Source organism: Pteropus medius, unplaced genomic scaffold (genome assembly GCF_902729225.1).
Source record: "Pteropus medius unplaced genomic scaffold, Ma_sr-lr_union100, whole genome shotgun sequence".
NCBI lineage: Eukaryota > Metazoa > Chordata > Mammalia > Chiroptera > Pteropodidae > Pteropus > Pteropus medius.
In genome coordinates this window covers 3,456,735-3,475,967 of record NW_024349802.1, presented here as the reverse complement: position 1 = coordinate 3,475,967, position 19,233 = coordinate 3,456,735, and the positions used below count along the sequence as shown (strand labels likewise).

Sequence of the window (19,233 nt, the reverse complement as noted above, 5' to 3'; positions counted from 1 at the left end):
CGTGACTCGGTGTTCTGCAGGCATAGAATCTGCCACTTTTAATTTATTTCTTTTTTTTTCCACCCACTTTGGGCAAAACATTTTATTAAAAGATGCATTTTTTGCCTCAAAGCGACTCTTGTTTTAATGCAGAGGTATTTAAATGCCCTCATATTGAACTGTACAATCTAATTATGCAACTTAAAGTAAGTTTAGGGAAGGAATAAAAAAAAAAAAGAACCCAGCTCTGCCACTTGAGAAACGGGGCTTTGTACTCCCCTGGAAGTTCCATGCCTTTCTCAGTACGTTTCCCTCTGTAGTAATGAGCCACCTCATCGTCCAGCTTTATGGGCAGAAAACGCTGGGTAACAGAGGTGCTGGGGATCCCTGAGGCTCTGTCATAATAGTCATTTTAGTGACTGTAATTGCGCTGGAAAATTCTAATAGTTAAATTGGTTCCCGATTACGTTCCACTCGCTAAGTTCCCCTCCGCTCAATGAACAGATAATGATTAAGACCTGCCACGTTTATCGCTCTGCTTTACAGGGGGCAGCTTTCAGGGACAGCCCCCCTCGCAGCTCCCACGTCCCCTTTAGTGCAGAACAGAGCGGGGACGCAGGCCGGGAGGCAGGGCTGGCGGGACCTCGCCTGTAAAACGCTGCAGGGTGAAGCCTTCCAGCCTACGCCCAGCCTGTGTCCTAAGTCATAGGACACGTCTTCCCTTTTAACCCAATGCCATAGTCTGGATCCCCACATTTCAGAATAGTAAGGCATCCTGCTGTCCACTCGCTTGGCACAGCTTGTGATCATTTTCATATTCCTCTGTGAATAAAAGCAGATTGTTGTACAAAAGTTTCTAATGTGATTTTCCTATGTATTTTCCCTAATTTGACATGGATTAGAATTAACTCATGAATAACAGCAGGTAATAGATACTCTGACCTGAAGATTAGTCTCTCTTTAAATTTCTTTTTACCTAGTTAGATAATTGATTTATCTTCTAGCCAACGCGGAGCATTGCGAAGTTTTTAATCCCGTGAAGTGGGAACCGTCGGATATAATTTGTGTCCGGGATGCGTCTGAGGACGAGATGTGGCTCTGGCTCATCAGGCTTGCGCTTCATCTCAGCTTTGTTTACCGCAGCGATGACGGTTTTTATTTATGTTCCCTCTAGTGTTCCTCGTACAACTCCCATTCTGTGTCATTTGGGCTTTGTCCTGGTTTTTTGAAAAACGTAGAGCGAATCTAAATTATAGACTCTCAGACACTGCTCTTGCCCAGTTGTCAGTTCATTAAAAAGTTTTTGTTCAGACTTCCTATTACTTCAGAGGCATACTTTTTAAGGCATTTTGAGAAATGTCTTGATTGAACCAGCTGACATTGTTCCAGCTCTTAATTAGAAGTAGCATGTTGCAACAGTCCGGGTGCTCTCTTGAGGCAAAATAATTACCCCGTAATAACAACGCAGGTCCCAGCAAACGTCATTATTTGCACAGAGGGCTGGAGAGAGCATGTAAGGACCCTAGGGAACTCTCGAGAACCCCAAGTGCTAAAACTGAAGGAAAAATTAAGGGAAAAAATTCATCGGTGCCCACTCTCTTTGTGCTGCCTGAGGGCCCACCCCTAGAAGGACGGCACGTTGTCCTATACCGCCGGCCTTGGGGACGTCCTCCAGTTGCTGGGTTTGGTGCGGTGCTATCTGAACGCGAGGGTCAAACGGGTAGGGCGGGCCACCTCCTCTGTGGCCACGCGTCCTCTGCGGGAGGCTGAGGGTGACACGGAGACCCCCGCCCATGTCTAGGGGGCCGAGGGGGCTTGCCAGGTGTTCTGTACATACGAAGCATGTCCTGAATTTAGTGATTTTGTCCTGGTCCTGTGTTCATTTGTCAGGATGCCTTAAATGTCCTGTATTCAGCTTTTTTCCAATAAATTATAAAATTCATTTAATCTTTGGAAAACCTGGCCTCTCTGCTCAGTCTGCCCTTGGTGCGTGAACACGACCAGGATCCCCACGTTCTCAGATTAGTGTCACCTAAAATACGAATCCCTCCTTCTGGCTCTATTTAATGTCCCCAGAGAAGAAGTCACATAACGCCGACTTCAGTTTTCTTCGGTGACTAAAACAGCAAACCCTGTCCCAGGCCATTCGTCTCATCTGTTTCGGTCCTGGGTCCCCCTGCTAGGTTTCCTATAGGGACAGTGTCTGCAAAGCCCCTTCCTTAGAGCTGTCCGCATTGGGAGAGTGAGAGGCCGCGGTGACAGTGGCCGTGGAGCAGCAGGTCGCGGTGGGAGGTGGAGATGGGGACCTCTGTAAAGCCCCAGACGGAGACCCCCTTTCTCCTGCCTCCCATGCTAACTGGCCGTTGGTGGCTCCGGCATGGCCAGGGACAGGGATGGCCAGGGACAGGCAGGGACAGGGATGGCCAGGGACAGGCAGGGACGGCTGGAAACAGGAGCTCCTCCGGGCATGCGTAGCTAAGATCATGTCCTCAGAGGGCAGGGCTTCCTAGCAAGTAACCTAGATTTCTGACTCTGGCTGCTTCCTGCTGCTTTAACAGAGGAAGCGTAATTAAGTTTGTTGTCTGTGACCTAACGCCAATTCCTCTTGCATCCTCCCTTTGTGCAAAGAGAGGGGTCACCAAAAAAGAAGCATCTGGAGGGCTAAGCTTGGGTATAGTCAGTACTCGTCTACTCGACGAACAAGCGCGCGAAAGGCTTAGCACTCTGGGGCCGTTTGTGACAGTTCAAACTGCATGCGTCATCATAGAAAAGCCAGTCGAGGGTTCACATTCACAAAGGAGGGGCTACTATACTCTCGGTGCTTAGGATTGTACATTATCAATGAGTCGATATTCCTGCTAACGTTCTTCTTAAATCACTTTCATACCCATTAAAGCCTTTTTATGTTACTGAAACAAACAGTGACCAAAATTAGCATTTGGAATATAGGACAAACGGCATGGAACTAAGTCACCCTTCCAAGCTGGAGTGTAACGGCGCCTTCGAATGCTTACGTGTAAGGAGCCGGCTGAGCAAAGACCAATTCGATAATGTACCATTAAGACATTGTGACTTGAGAAAAGGATTTAATTTGCACCTTTTTTTAAATCAGGCTTCTTAGCGATACTTTTCATACTGTTTCTTTCTGGCGCCGTCGTTTCGGTCTGTTTCTTTTATTCTGCATGCGCTAACCTCCTTGATTAATTTGGAGAACATCCACACGTAATTGTCTGGGCTTCTCACTGGCCAAACCTCGGCCCTTTCTGCAGGCGTGGGGAGTTCACGTTCCAGACAGTCTCGCGTCGTAGCTAATTGAAATGCCAAACCTATGGAGATGCCAGAGCCTAAGTGTGTAATTATGTAATTTTCTCCTGATCTTTCAGAGTCTTCCTGCGAGCGATTAATCAGTATGCAGATATGCTGAACAAGAAATTTCTGGATCAAGCCAACTTTGAGCTACAGGTAAGAGAAGAGGTGACGTGACTTTTGTTGGGAAATCGGGTTAAAACAAATTGGTCATCCGAGCCAATCCCTTTTTCCTCTGGTCCTCGAACTTACTCGGTCTCCCCCCTGAGGTGTGGAAATGGCATTTACGATTATGTACCATGGAAAGGTCTGCCTTCGGGGTGTCCCGTTTAGCAAGGAAGGAGATGGAGCTGCTTCGCAGAGGAGTATTGAAACGGAGTCACGAGCCGCGCGGGGACTCTGAGCAGGGAGGCCCCTGCGTCTCAGTTAGTGCGGCTGCCAAGGTCGTCTCGGGCTGTCCTCAGGCGCGGGGGGCAGGGCCAGCAGAGGTGGCGAGGTGGGTTTGCATCACTAAGCTCGGCTTGCTTCTAGAACTGTTTTCCCCGATACATTCTCTCCCGGCTTCGTGCTACCTGCGGTGGCCTTTGCCAGGCAGAAGGCCCCACCGCAGCCCCTGGACTTGGGTCAGCTCGACACCAGTTTCAGCCTTACCCCTTCCGTGGCGGGCGTGTGTGTCCGTGTGTGCACATGTGTGTGCGAGAGAGATGAGGGTGGATCTTGCGTGGTGTGATTGCCCGTGAGTCTGATATCGTGGCTTTCAGCCCCACTGTGGTCTGCATGTGTTTCTGCTAATAATGATTCTGTCATTATTGTTTAGTTTCAATTACCAAAGTTTGCAAATAAAAAAAAAAAGCAGCCAGATGCAGATGGCATGTTAGTTTCCGGGCAGGATTGTTCACTGAGAAGGAGCCTGAAGAATTTCTGTCCACCATTGGGAGGTCCTGCTCAAAAACATGGTGCAGACAGCAAGGGTTAAACACCCAGCACATCGCCTTGTGCACGGCACCCTGAAAACGTAGAGCTAATGAGATACTTAGGTTATCAGATTAAGTTCTAAGGTGCCTATGCCCTTACTTCTTTTATGCTTTTAGAAAAAAAAAAAACACACCTACAACACCTGGTCTTCCTAGGTGGTCTTCATCCAAGTACTAACCAGGCCCGACCCTCCTTAACTTCCAAGATCAGCCGGGATCGGGCACGTTCAGGGTGGCGTGGCCGTAGACACTTTTCTGCTTTTTTAATTTGAAATTTCTATCTTATCGGCATTATGGAATATCATATACCAAGCACTACATATCTAGAAATGTTAATCTTTCAGAATTAAAAATTTTTTAAATTTTCTCTGCTTAATGCTTACTTATTTTCACATGTCCTAATACACTAATATAGTCTCATCATAAAACCGCATGCAGCATACAGCAGCTCATCGAGGAAGATATTAGAGACCTTTTTCGACCTCTCGTCCTGTGCGCCAGCCATTGCCTGGTCCTCCTGATGCTCCTGTGAGCACTTGCGTGGGCCTCCGCGGGCTCCCTTTTGGCTTTTAACGTGACTTGGATCAACCCCTCTGTGTTTTCAGTTCTGTCATATCCCACAGCATAAACGCACCCGCGTGCGCGTGGGCGCACCGACACCCGCGGCCGACGGCCGTTCGCAGCTCCCCGTTAGCGCTTGCCACAGCCGCACGTCTGACACGCACACCTCAGCACCCCGTCGCTGTAGCAAAGGGTCCTGGGAGCCTCACTGCCAGGCCGAATGCTAAGAAATTTTAGTTTCATGGACAGCGGTGAATTCCCCTCCTTAACTGCTTGTGCAATTTGCAGTCCCACCGACCTTTCTCAAAATAAGCCGTTTTCTGAAATCTTCTCCAACATCCATTTCTTTAAAATTGTTGATTCTCGTTTTTATTGGACTTTCTCTAATTGCTACTTAGGCTGAGACCATTGACTGACTGTGACGGTTTCTGCTATTAACTTTCCGATCATTTCCTATGCTGCTTTTTCTGTTGAGCTATTTGTTGTCCTCTTTTGTAAGTTGAAATTCTTGATGTAGCCTAGTCATCATGGCTTTAGTTTTATCCTGTAGAAATAATATAATTTTTCTGCAGTCAAATCTGTCATTTTTTTGTGGCTCTTGCGTTTTACGTTTTGCTTGGCAAATCCTTCTTTGCCTTGATGTTACAAAGTTAACTGTTTTCTTTTTTAATGTAGCCAGTATCGGCTAATACCTTTATAGTCGAGCTTTCTGACGACTGCTCTTTCTGGGATTTCTGTGGTATTAGGGATGATGAGAGTTTAATTTCCCTTTTCTCTCGGTTCGTGATCAGGTTCTGCTTTTCGCACTGTTAACATACTTGCATAGGTGTGTGTATTAATTCCATTTTCTCTGTGTTACCTTCTGGTTTTACACCGGGTAGGATTCCCAAGGCCGCCGTGCCGGCGTGCTAGTGCAGAAGCCTCCTGGCTCTCCTTTCACATTCCCTACTCCGTGTAAAATTCAAAACCGGCTTAACCCTGTCTTTAAATGCTGCTTGCATTTTAATTGGGATTCCATTGACTTTACAAATCGAGATGGGGCAGATGTTACAGTATTGGATGAAACACTTTGCGGTATTTATTGTCTCCTCCTGTACAGGAATCTTTAGGCTCTTTGTGTGTGTGTCCTTCATTAGCTTCTCTCATTTTGTCCATGTCCGCCTAGCCCATTCCCTGCCGGGGAGGTTTCTGTGTGTTTTGAGTGTGGCTGCGGTGAGTGTGGGCTCCTTTTTCCCAGCCTGTCAGGGGTCACTGCACTGTTCACTGTTTCGTGACTGTCGTCCGCTGGTCACTCCCTTCACACCCAGAAGCAGCGACGTGCCCGACGTGCACAAGGCAGGGATTTGTGACGACACGGTCACTTCATAGTAAATGATCTTTAAGCCACGTACCGTTTGTACATACCTTAAAGATACAATGTTTGATTTCTTACATGTTTATAGATGTATTTTTAGTATCAGGAAAAATCACGAATTATAGACATCCATGCACTGTAAAGTCAGGGCTGCCACCACTCACGCGTGTGCTTGCCCTCGGAGCCGTCAGGGTGGGCACGAGGGAAATCCCCATTTTCTGTGAGCAGACCGAGGCGCAGAGAGCGAGGTGTTTGCCCAGGTAAGTGGCGGAGCTGGGGTCCGAGCGTGTGCCCTAGAACGTCGAGCCCGCGCTCAGTCCCGCGGCACACCGTGGGCGGCCCGTCAGCGATGCACGCGCGGTGAGCATGTTCTTTCGAACACTTCGGACGTGCGTGCCGGGCACCTGAGAAATGTCCGAGCGTTGCTTTGAGACCCGATCTCGAGCCATTCGACACCTGAGCCTCTCCTCCTTTCTGGTTTTCAGCTGTGGAACAACTATTTTCACCTGGCCGTCGCTTTCCTTACGCAAGAATCCTTGCAACTGGAGAACTTTTCAAGCGCTAAGAGAGCCAAAATCCTTAACAAGTAAGTCTGCCTCCAGCCCCGACATCACGGGCAGGAGCCTGTGACTCTATTACCATAATTTTCGTGTACTCTCTAAGCCAACTCGGTACAAATTGAGATGTAATCATGGCGTAATGAGAGGTTGGTTTCAAATCACGGATCGGGTATTGCCTCTTCTAACCCATGAATCAAGATCTAAAATTTCAGGATTCGTTCTGCTGGATTCAAAGTCAGTGTAATTCGAGACTATTAGCACCGCAGAGTGGGAGTTTCGGGAGATAATGGCTTTTCCCCCCACACTATTCTGATGTCATGCCACATGTGGGTTGCATTATTACTTCATTCTCTGGTGCCACTTTGAGAAAGGGAGCTTCTGACGAGAGTGCTTGGCGCCGACGGCTTTGCAGAGTCACTCGCTGTGGAGCTGGGGCTGTCTGGGCTTCCTCCGGGCTGGCGCTCACGGACCCGTCAGGAGCCCCTGCCTGGCTCCTTCAGCTCGGCCCCCTGCATGGCTCCAGGTCCACTACCGAGCAGAGAACTCCAGCTCGGGTTTCTTTCCAGCGTCCGGGCCCCCCGAGGGCCGCGCCTCCTCTCCCTACCTGAGTTTCACTAACGTCTCTCTTCTCAGAGAGCCCCTCTCAAAAGTGCTCGTGGGATGACTTCTCAGATGGCTCCCAGGTTGCTGAGTCATCAGTCCCCGTTGGTCACATCATGACGCCTGCGAAATCGTGACCGTGCCAAGGCTTTGCTCACCCCGTGCCACTCCCAGGTGACAGAGTCCAGAGGGAGCTGCCGAAGGCGACAGCGACTCAGCCTGTCTCATATTCCGCGAGTCTGTATGTCACTGGCAGGATAAATTAAAAGCACATTATCCCTGGAGAGTAAGTTATTTCAGCAAATTTTTATTGGGCACGTACTGCGTGCCAGCGACATTCTAAGCATTCGTGTGCGTTCATCACACGTCGTCATTAAAACAGCCCCAAACCATTTACTAGGGTCTCGTATCATCCTTGTCTTCCGGACAAGGAAGGTGAAGCTCAACGGGAACGAGTCGCGTGGGCAGTGCCACACACGGTCATTCTAAGCCAGGTACCTCAGAGCCCACGATATTATCTGCGCTGCCTTTGGAACCGTCCATCTCTTCACCTGTGCCCATCTAAGTAAAGATCAGCTTTCGGCTGCCATCTTCCCTTCAGGCTTCCTCAGCTGAGTGACTCTACTCCGTCGGCCGTTGATGTGGACGGTGGGGGTTTTGCACCAGGATGGGGCTGGCACAGCCGAGCCCTGGTGGCTGCTGGGAAACCATGCCTCGGAGCCGACAGCAGGTCTCATGGCTTGCTCTGGCTCACCAGACACTCCCAGGTGGCGCCTTCTGGGACCTGGCTCAGCAGGAATGCTCGCACTTTGCCCAACTTGCATGCCCTCGGGGCTCGTAGGTTAGGGGTGCGTCCTGGGGGCCATCGCTGTCCTGGTTGTTTGCTGTCATGGTGAAAGCTGTCTGCAGTAGACACAGCACAGCTCATTCACAGCCACCCCGGGAGCCCAGCCCTGTGTCGTCCATCCTGCAGAAGGAAACCACGGGGGCCGCAGGTGGAGTCGCCCGCCCACCTGTGTGCAGGGCTCAGTGCGAGGCCCACGCCCCGCTGCAGCGAAGGCAGGACCCCTTCTTTGCCAAGCACGCAGCGCTTTCAGCCCTTCATGACGCCCGCGGGAGAAGCGAGTTTAAACCGGAAACCGGCCTTTATAAAGCTGGCATCTCCTTCGGGGAGTTTTAGCTGAAACAATTTGATTTGGAGCATTTTCCAGGCCGGGGCCGGGCAGCCTGCTCGGGCCGCTCCTCTCCTTGGCGTGGGTATTAACGGTCCAAGCTCAAACATCGGCACATGAATTAACCACGCAGGGCCGGGGCCGCCGAATAAAACGCTTGCTTCCCACCAAGCCGCACACACTCAGAGGCTTCAGAGACAAGGACAATTAGACACAGCCAGCTGGTGTCCCCTCCCCAGAGCCGCAGGGCATTTAGCGTTCTCTCTCCCACAGCCGTGGCAGTGAGAGATGGGTTTTCCCTGTGAAATTTTCCCAGGGGTCCTGCGAGTGAAAAATCCCCAGTATTTCAGACGTTGTCTTTGGAAGACTGGCGGGGTGGCCTCACCCGCGTGCAGCCTGAGGGGCCCTCTCCCAGGGGTGTGCTCGTGGTGTGACCATGGCAGCCTCCTGGGAGAAGGGGTGCTCCACGCGTGACCCATGAGGCCGTGTGACTGGGACACGTGGCCGGCGAGCCCGTGTTTGTTGTATAGTTAACATACGAGATTCCGTTAGTTTCAAGTACATGCAACGTAATGATCCCAAGTTGCAAAACGATCGCCAGCGACCCTAGGTGCCAGCTGTCCCCCGAGTTACAAGCTCTGTTCTGTGCTGAGAACGCTACAGATTTACTTTTCAGCAATCCAAGTGCGCAGTATAGTGTTATTGATTCCAGTCGCCATGCTGGACGTTACGTCCCCAGGACTGAGTTATTTTATATCTGGGAGTCTGAACCTCTGCCCACCTCCCAACCCCGCTCCCCTCTGGCAGTCTGTTCTCTATATCTGTGGCTTTTGTTTATTCATTTGGTTTGGTTTGTTTTTGATGCCACATGTCAGTGAAATCATACGGTATTTGTCTTTATCGGACTTATTTCACTTAATGTCATTCCCTCAAGGTCCATCCACATCGCGAACGTAAGACTCTCGTCTTTTCTGTGGCTCAGTATTCCGCTGTGGAGATGCAACGCATCCGTCGACAGGCACCGAGGTCGTTTCTGCGTCTCGGCTCCTGTAAACCGTGCCGCAGCGAGCATGGGACGGCAGACACCTTTTCAAATGAGTGTTTTCCTCTTTGTCCAACAAAGGCCAGAAGCGAGATCTCTGGGTCGTGTGGTGGTTCTCGTTTGCTTTTTTGAGGAAACGGTATAGTTTTCCATAGTGGCTGCACCAGTTTACATTCCCACCAGCCGTGTGCGAGGGCTCCCTCCTCCCCACATCCGCAATGACACTTGTTATTTGTTGTCCTTTTGAGAACAGCCATTCTGACAGGTGAGAGGTAATATCTCGTTGTGGTTTTGATTTGCATTTCCCTGCAGATTAGTGATGTGGAGCATCTTTTCATGTGCCTATTGGCCATCTGTATGTCTTCTTTGGAAAAATGTCTGATCGGATCCTCTGCCCATTTTTTGATGGGATTGTTCGTTTTTGGGGTTTCGTTATTATCGTTATCGAGCTGTATGGGATCTTTATATATTTCGAAGCTTGACCCCTTATGAAGGCATATGATTTGCAAATATTTTCTCCCTTTTAGTAAGCCGCCTTTTTGTTTCGGCGAAGGTTTCTGGTTTGATACAGTCCTATTTTTCATTTTTGCTTTTGTGGCCATTGCTTTTCGAGTCGGATCCAAAGAAAACATCTCCAAGAGCGATATTCAGGAGGTCACTACCTGTGTTTTCTTCTAGGAGTTTTTTGGTTTCTGGTTGTTGTATTTTTCATGCTTCTTGCTGTACCTTAAACGCTTTATAACCAATGTACAGTTTTATTTCTAAATAGCAAAACTTGCTTAAGAAATATTCGAAGGCATCTTACCCAAGAGCTTACATTTTCTACACACACCCAGTGCCCACAGGTGTTTTAATTGTTTTAAATTGTGCTTGTGAAAAGGGGTTCAGTACCCGTTCTGTGTTCAGTTGGGTCCTGGTACTAGGGACTCAGTGATAGGAAGTCCACGGTCTGGACGGGGAGGTCGAGACGCAACAACAGTGATCGCAGTGGAGCGTGAGTGCTGACCGGATGCCTATGGGAGCCCGGAGATGGGCTCGTAGGACTGCGCCTGGGCGGCCAGATGGCCTCCTGGCAGCATGGGCTTCCAGGCTGGATGTGAAGGAGGCTGAGAACTTTACCAGATTGACTGACCAGAGCGAAGAGTTAACAAACAGCCAGTCCTTAAAGGGGACATCGGGTCCCCTGGGGCATGGTCTTGCTGGACAGGCAAAGAGGAGCTCTGAGTTGTTGCGGAGTGAGTGGCGAGGCCTGGAGGGCTTGGGGTGGGGCGTGGGGCTTGGGCGCCCAGCGAAATGGGGAATTGACCCCACGGCTGGGTGCTGACTTGCACACAGTGGAGCATGAGTTACGTCCTTCCGGGGGTGGGGGAGGAAGTAACGGGCGGGACCTTCAGCACTGGGGTTGGGGACGCTTTCCACGCCCCTGGCAAATGCCTGGAGGGTGCCAGCCTCCCGGTCATCCGCAGCCAGCGCAACCTTCCCAGCCCTGGGCTGCACTGCCCGCTGGGGCTGCTTTGTCATTTGTGCAGGAGCAAAATGGGAGTGAGCAAACCGTCATCGGTACAAGCCTCAGAAGGACGTATGGCTTTTGGGTGCTCAGATCGTATACCCTCGGGCGCCCGGGGGTGCCAGTTAGACACCGAGGGGTACTCCCCTGAGTTCAAACTCGGATCCAGTAACTTTGCTGCTGGTGACTTTGACTGACAGTGCACAGGCCTCTCGCGGTGGCATTGGCAGTGGGTGCACTCCTGGCAGAGACGCCCCCTCCCTCACTCCTGGGATTGTCCTGCACCAGTGCTGCCCTGGTGGCTGGGCTGGAAGGGGCCACGTCTACCTTAGAGGACTGGCTGCCGGTCAGTTCCCCAGTCTGCACGAGGGCCGCAGCACCCCTACGCCTCGGCTGTCCCCAAGGCTGACTGCTGCGAGCCAGCTGCCGGGGGGGTTCCTTCGTCCCTGTAGCCCTCTCTGGCTGTAAGTGACAGACGGGTGTTTGGGGCACTGGAGGCTTTTATAATAAAGTGACAGCAGGCTGCGGTTGTTGATTCACCCGCCAGGATCTCTGCCTTTAGAGCCACAGCCCGGCCGTCTGTCATCAGCTTTCCTCGTCACGTCAGCCGACGAGAGGACGAACGCAGCAGGCCCGATGACACAGCTGCTAAGCTGTGACACTGTGTGATAATTTCACAGATTATTATTTTTAATATAATCAGCCTTTTCCGTAGGCACTAAAGGGAAACATTAAATTGCTCACAAACTAATAAAGATTTATCTTCTGAAGCATCAAATTTTATTTACTCACGAAATGCACACCTCCCCTGCTGACCTACTGGGAGGAAAATTAGCTTGTTTTCCCTGATAAACAGAAGTGGGGGGGATATTTGTTGACATCCTTAGGTGTTAAACCCTCCCTCCCATGGAAAAGGCTAAAGAGCGGGAGATATTTGGAAGAGGGCCCCCCTGCTCTGACTGTAGACTCTGGGGCTTCGTTTTAATGGGGAAGCTTTTAGCGTGAGCAGGGTGCAGGATGTCGCTTGGTGTCCGCAGTGCTTCACGCTAACACATGCTCGAGAGGCAGACTCCCCTGTCGGCCGAGGAGCCAGGTTCTCTTTCATTTGCCATTAGAGACTGAAGAAAGCCAAAGCCTTCACTGCTCACCGCCACCTCCGCCATGTTCCCACAGCGGGGAGGCGGCCGCACAGTCTGCGGAGACGGAAGGTTTGGGAGACTCCTCCTCCCGTCCCACCCCCCACACCCCCGTGGTAGCAAAGGGAGGCGAAGCTTTGACACTGTCTTTGTCTCAGGGATGGAGGGCTTGAATTGCACTTTAAAATAATGCACGTCTGCTTTTCAGACGCTTCATAGAGTGACTCGGTGTTGTCCCTGTCCCTGCTTTTCAGGTATGGCGACATGAGGAGACAGATTGGCTTCGAAATCAGAGACATGTGGTACAACCTTGGTGAGTAGCTGCGACTTCAGGCCGACACCGTTCACCTCTCGAATCCGCCATGGGCAACGACATTGGCCCATGTCAGTGTTTGTCAGTGTTGGGGCATCTGAAAAATCCGAATTGCTTCTGTTCCTTGGAGAGCAAAGCTATTCTTTGCAATGACCGTTTTTGGTAAATAAGAGATAGAAACCAAGGTAAAAGGAAGGAAACCCGATGGGTGGGGCAGGTAGGAAAATCAGCACAGCGCCCTCTCGTGTCGGGTGAACGCAGCTCAGCCTTTGAACTCCTTCACTCCCGGGCATCACCCGCTTTCCCCCGGTTTCCTATGCATTAAACCACGAGGCTCATCCTGCCGTTACATACGCCATCACTTATTGTATTCAGTTCCATATACTGTACCTTCAGAAGGGTGTGTCACCTACTCAGAACTGGACCCCGTGTCTAGGTACGCTGCCACCAGCTGCTGGCGGCGCACCATGCTTATGCGATTAGAGCAATGAGAGATGTGCGTGCTCAAGGTAAGAAAGTAACGTAGGCATTTATCGCTATGCATGTTCCTCTTAGTGCTGCTTTTGCTGCATCCCATAAGTTTGGGTATGTTTTCATTTTCTTTGTCTCAAGATATTTTCTAATTTCTTTTTTGATTTCTTCTTCGAGCCATTGGTTGTTTAGGAGTATGTTTTTAAATTTCCATTATTTGTGAATTTTCTAATTTATCCTGAAGAAAATTCCACGTGGGCTTGAGAAAAATGTGTATTCTGTTGCTATTAGGTGGAATGATCCATTGTATGTATGTTAGGTCATTTAGTCTAAGTGTTGGCTTTACCGGTGAAGAAAGATCTCAAATAAACAGCCTAAATTTATACCTCAAGGAACTAGAAAAAGAAGAACAGTTAGCAGGAGGAAGGAAATAATAGGGATTAGAGTAGAAATTAGTGAAATAGAGAATAGAAAAATCCGAAAAACAAAGTTCGTTTTTTGAAAAGATAAACAAAATTGACAAACCTTTAGTTACATTAATTAAGAAAAAAAAGAAGAAAAGACTTAAAGTCAGAAATGAAAAAGGAGACATTCCAGCTGATGCCACAGAAATAAAAAGGATTATAAGAGACTGCTATGAACAATTGTATCCCAACAAATTTGATAACCTAAAAATGGATAAATTCCTAGAAACACACAAGCTACCATGACTGAATCATGAAAGATTAAAAAATCAGAACAGACCAACGAGTAAGGAGATTGAATCAGCAATCAGAAACTTCCAAATGCAAAGTCAAGACCAGACAGTTTCACTGGTGAATTCTACCCCATGTTTAAAGAAGAATGAACTAATGCCAATCCTTGTCAAACACTTTCAAAAAGCTGGAGAGGTGTGGACACTTCTAAACTCATTTTATGAGGCAAGACTTACCCTGATACCAAAACCAGACAAGACGCTACAATAAAAGAAAGATGAACATATCTCTGATGAACATAGGTACAAAAATCTTCAAGAAAATACTAGCAAAGTGAATCCAACAGCACATGAAGAGGATCACACACCATGATCAAGTGGGATTTATCCCTGAGGTGCAAGGATGGTTCAACATACTCGAATCAATAAAATTAATACACTTCATTAACAGAACGAAGGATAAAAATCACAAATATTTCAATAGATGCAGAAAAAGCATTTGACAAAATTCAACACCTTTTCATGATAAAAACTCTCGACAAACTAGGTACAGAAGGATTTACCTTAACATAGTAAAGGCCATATATGACAAGCTCACAGGTAATATCATACCCAGTTGTGAAAAACTAAAGCTTTTCCTTCAAGATCGGGAACGAGACAAGGATGCCCACTCTCGCTACTCCTATTCAACAGAGTTCTAGAAGTATGAGCCACAGCAGTTAGATAAGAAAAAGAAATAAAGCCATTCAGGTCAGAAAGGAAGAAATTAAATCTCTATATGCAGATGACATAATCATATATATTCACACTGATCATTAATATATTAAAATGTGTCCTTGCAGCTCGATGAATTGCTGCTGCCCCAACTCAGCCCGCCCTGGCCCCTTGTTCTTCCCCGGGACCCTCCCCTCCTCTCCACGACCCCTCTGCTAAAGGATCACCGCCTGGCATAGACGGAGCCTCCGAGCCCAGCTGGAGCCACAGCTGGCCTGGCCTGTGCTCCTGCATTTTCCGTTTTCTTTTCTTTTTTAAAGTATTTTTAAAGTCATCTCTGGAGCTCCTGAGATTGACCACCATTTGAAACTAGCTCCGTCTCATTTTGTCCATTTCTATGACTACAGTAAAGTAAGATGAGATGGCCCCAGGGAAGAGTGAGCTTCTCTGTGATGCCACCTCCAGGCGCTCGTGCAGGCTGGACCTTCTCAGAAGGCTCCCAGTGGTGTAAATCAGATCCTTAAAGCTCTTTTGAAGTGGTTGGTTTTCTTGATATTATCTGTCATGCTTCCAATAGGCTAAGTCAAGTGATGGAGGACTTTGGATTTGCTGAGTAAAGGATGCAGTTAAGAGAACAGATGCCGCGTTTCATCCTGTCATTTGCTGATCTGAATACTGTGATTCATGCACAGGTTGTGTGTTTTCAGCTCTGCAGCCAGGACCATCAACTCTGGCCTGAGAAGCAGCCAAGAGTTCAAATGTAAACCATGACCGTAGTCATGAAGGGCAGGCTTTTGGTAACAGCAAGAAATAACCGTCGACCAACGTGATTGGGTTTCTTGCTTGTAAAATAATCAAATTATGTCTGAAAGTTAAAAAAATAAAAGTATTGGCTACCCACAGGATCTGCCCCAAGCAACCCCTCAAATGGCTGAAGATACCCACTTGGGGTCACTTTAGGCAGCCTGCCTCTTTTCTGCTGTGACTCTCAGTTATTGGAACCTGCCTGCGAGTGTCATTGCCAAGGCCACCACTCTAGAAATTTATGACAACACGTCAGTTCCCCAAGGTGTACCCCCCCTGTTATCTACACAGCTTTTTTTTTTTTTTTTTTCTTTTTTTAATGGGCACAGTTTCGGGAAGTTATTGGCAGGGTGATCTAACCAGCTCTGCCAAGAAAATAAAAATAGAATTCAGATATATTTATCATCTCACGATTTAGTCACCTGTCTTTCGATCGGGCCTCGAGCCGAGTGCCCCATGAGACCGTGTGTCCCCTTGAGTGTTTACAATGACATGTGAGTACACCGAGGCGAGTGTCTCAGATCGCACCTGTGCAGCTTCACAGCAAGGGTCCAGACTGTTCTGCTCCTGACGCAGGTGCCAGCTCAGCACTACCCCACGGGACAAAGCGGCACGTTTTCTCCTCTGCCCAAAACTGTCATGTTTTGAGTGTGAAAGGGTAGCCGATCTCCAAAGAAAGGAGAAAACGATGCTTCCATACCCAGCATGTCAGTTACTCATCACGGCGTGCTCCGTGAGACGCCTGGGTGAGCTCTCACTCGCCCGTTCTCCTGGGCGGCCTTGGTTTCCATCGTCTGTCAGGCCCAGCACCCCGTCCCCAGTCCGACCTGAACGAAGGTGCTCACAGCAAGATCTTCATTGGCCAGGTTCTGTCTGGAATGTTTCTCAGGCAGGGATCCCGCTATTTTTAGGGTCTGGACAAATTGTGTGCTTTTTATTAAACCCACATTCAATGAGGCCTCATCAGTTCGACCGGGTGCTGGAATTTTTTGCGTTGTCTACCTTGTGTGTAAGGGAGGTTTCCCGGGATAATACTGGGTTTAATGCCCGGATTCCTGGACACTCGTGACTGTAAGGAGACCATCCTGACCCCCGGGAGAGGCCGCTGATCTGGGAGAGGGCAAGGTCTGGCCCCAGGGGAGACAGCTCCAGGTCCTTAACTAGAAAGACTGCCTGGAGGTGGGTTTTAAAGAATTTGGGCGTGGTAACCAGGAGACCGAGGAGGTGACAGGAGGTGAAATATTCTTGTGATCTGGTAGTTAGCTTGTTCTTCCGTTTGTCTTGAAAGGAAAATGCATCCTCTTTTTCTTGAGGTCTACACTGCAGGAGTCACCTTACCTTGATCCTCATTGATTCCAAACCTGAGTTTACCATTAAATTTGACCAAGATATGCTCCAGGGGAAATCCATAATGCAAATGTCAAAACAAAACAAAACAAAATGCATGCTGGGTACACCAGTCACCCTCGCTCACCTTGAGACCATTCCTTCTGAAGGTTACATCCCCAGGGACATCACTGTGGACAGAGCTGGCGCTGGCCCCAGACCAGCGTTTCCTGCACTAAGTGGAAGGGTCCTAATGGAGGCTTAGGCAACCTTGGCTCTGTAACTTACTTTTCCTTTCCCGCATCTAGAATCACTTGTCGCTACCTTACACATCTCTCCCCACTTGGAACAAGAAAAGCTAGCCATGACAGAGCACTCTGTGACACTCAAGTTGTGGTTGATGAACAACTCGCTGTCACCGTCATCTGTTTTCTGAAACATTGGCTCTGACGGTTTTTAGGCATAATACAAGAAAAGCGTCACCCGAGAGACTGACTATAATAGCATTTTTAAGAGAATGCTTTGGAGCCGGTAGACGCCTTTCAGAGGCAGTTAGCATTGGCAAAAGTGACGAGAATCACGTTATTATTTAACCTTAGTCGAAATAATAATTATTTAGTAAAAGTTGAAAATAAGATTTTAATTATGTTCAGATTCCTTCCTTATTGAAGGTTACATTTTATGTATGTGTCCACCCGATATAAATCTTAGAAATATATTAATTTAGGCTAATTATGAGGATCATGTATTTTGTTAAGTATAGTTATTTATAAAAGCCAAATTTCTTTAATGGCTCTCTTTACAGAAATCTGTATTCGCTGAGTTATAAAGAAAACTAATTCTTCATAGTCTCCAAATAGATTTTCTGATCATATAAAAGTATTAGTAAGATTGAGTAACTGGATAAATCGCCGGTGTTAATAACAAAATGTCACAAATAATTCATTTAAGCATTTAATCCTCATGCGTTCTTATATATTAGAAATGAAATGGCATAAATTATAATGGTGTGAAATGAAAATAAAGATTTCTGAAGTTAAAGACAAGAGGATAAGACTCTCGAAAGACCACTTTCTTGATAGGACCCGCCTCTAAATTCAATTGTGTCACCCTAAAGAATGTCAACCCCCACTTTTTTCAGAAATGAGTTTCCCAGCAGCTTCTCTCCGGGCACTGAAATGGTACGATCGTCATGCAGCTTCCTCCTTCACACCTTCTTTAGTTCATTTCAGGTTCTCCGTAAGCTCACCCAGGTCACTGCCAGCTCTCAGGAGTTTAGAAGCAGCTCACCCAAAGAGCGTGGGGTCCACTGCTGGGGTAGGCCACAACGACAGCGCGACCCACACCTCGCAGGAGGGAGGAGCTGACGACCCCTGAGTCCAGCCTCGCCGCTCCTGTCTCTGGTGTTGGTTCGGAGTGGGCAGCGTCTGTCTGTCTGTCTGTCCGAGTCAAAGGCCGAGGCCTCCAAAGACGCAATACCACGATTCCCAACAGAAATGATGTCTGTTGAAAGAAAAAGATAAGGAGGAATGGTGGCAGCCACTTCACAAGGTCGTCACGAGAGTTCAGTGAGGCGTGTTTTCCCAGGCTGGTCTATAGGAAGGGCTTGCTGAATGTTCGCTGATGTTATAATTTTCATTATTGTTCATATTGGCAAAAGTATTTGCGTAAGAACGATATTCGAGAAACGTTTTCCGGAACTCCTTAAAAGTCATACCTGGACAAGACAGGTCAGTTAAGATTAATAAAGTAGTTTTCCAATCAGACATTAGCCAGGAGAGGCAGAATCATTTCTCTCTGCGCAACTGCGCATTCCGAGGGCTATGCTTTGATTTCTTTAATTGCAGTCATCCAGAATGTTGCAGAAATCTCGGCATTTTTTGCAAAATTGAAAATCCTCCTTTACACCAGGTTGGAGTTAGACAGAACCCAAGGGACCACCTACTCTAATTGCCTCCCATTATCTTCTCTTGTTTGTCGTCCACAAAATGAGATACCGAGTATTTCTCCGCCTGGCGTGCTCTATCCAAAGCTGGGGACCCGTTAGCCGCTCACGTCCTTGATCTACGTGACGGCACGGTCCGTTAGTAAAACAGCATTTCTCTTCCATAGCGGACGAGTCATGGCTATACCTTATATTGGATGTTGGTTTTTTTTTTTCAATAGCTTCAGTTACAACAATTAGAATACAGTCGACTTCTTAGATTGAAGGCTGGACACGGTCCAGATGCCAGCAGGTGAGAAACGGACGCTCAGTCCCAAGATGCCAGCATCCGACACCACAGTGATCCGTGGCGTTGTCTTTGGTCGTCGAAGCCCATTGTGGAACCCTTTTTTTTTTTCAATTTCTGAATAATGTGTTTCTTTATTCAAGGTCAGCACAAGATAAAGTTCATTCCGGAAATGGTCGGCCCCATGTTGGAAATGACGCTCCTTCCCGAGACGGAACTGCGCAAAGCCACCATCCCCATCTTCTTCGATATGATGCAGTGCGAGTTCCATTCCACGCGAAGCTTCCAGATGGTGAGGACGTGGGGCGTAGCGAGTGGCGGGGGCGGGGTGGCAGTGGGGGGAGGCTGCAGGCCTTGAAAAAGGACGGGTGGGTCGTTCTGGAGTCACAGGTGTGAGCATGAGAACGTAACCCCTGACAGCTCACGAGAGGAAGTCCCCTTACAGCTCTGCTGTTTTCTTTAGGGAGAACTGTTCTCAAGCGTTGGCTT

At 48.3% G+C, this 19,233-nt stretch overlaps 1 protein-coding gene and 1 pseudogene across 5 annotated transcripts in view; one reads left to right on the top strand and one right to left on the bottom strand.

The window, feature by feature from the left end:
* The window catches only part of DOCK1 (dedicator of cytokinesis 1), a 413,576-nt gene that overhangs the window by 331,807 nt on the left and 62,536 nt on the right, over positions 1–19,233 (top strand). For all 5 annotated transcript variants that reach the window (XM_039835995.1, XM_039835996.1, XM_039835998.1 and 2 more), the window contains 4 exons: positions 3,363–3,441; positions 6,660–6,760; positions 12,446–12,504; positions 18,888–19,036. In XM_039835995.1, the coding sequence (XP_039691929.1) occupies positions 3,363–3,441; positions 6,660–6,760; positions 12,446–12,504; positions 18,888–19,036 (388 nt within the window). The remainder of the gene's footprint in view (positions 1–3,362; positions 3,442–6,659; positions 6,761–12,445; positions 12,505–18,887; positions 19,037–19,233) is intronic.
* LOC120581805 (uncharacterized) lies at positions 4,391–4,508 on the bottom strand (annotated as a pseudogene).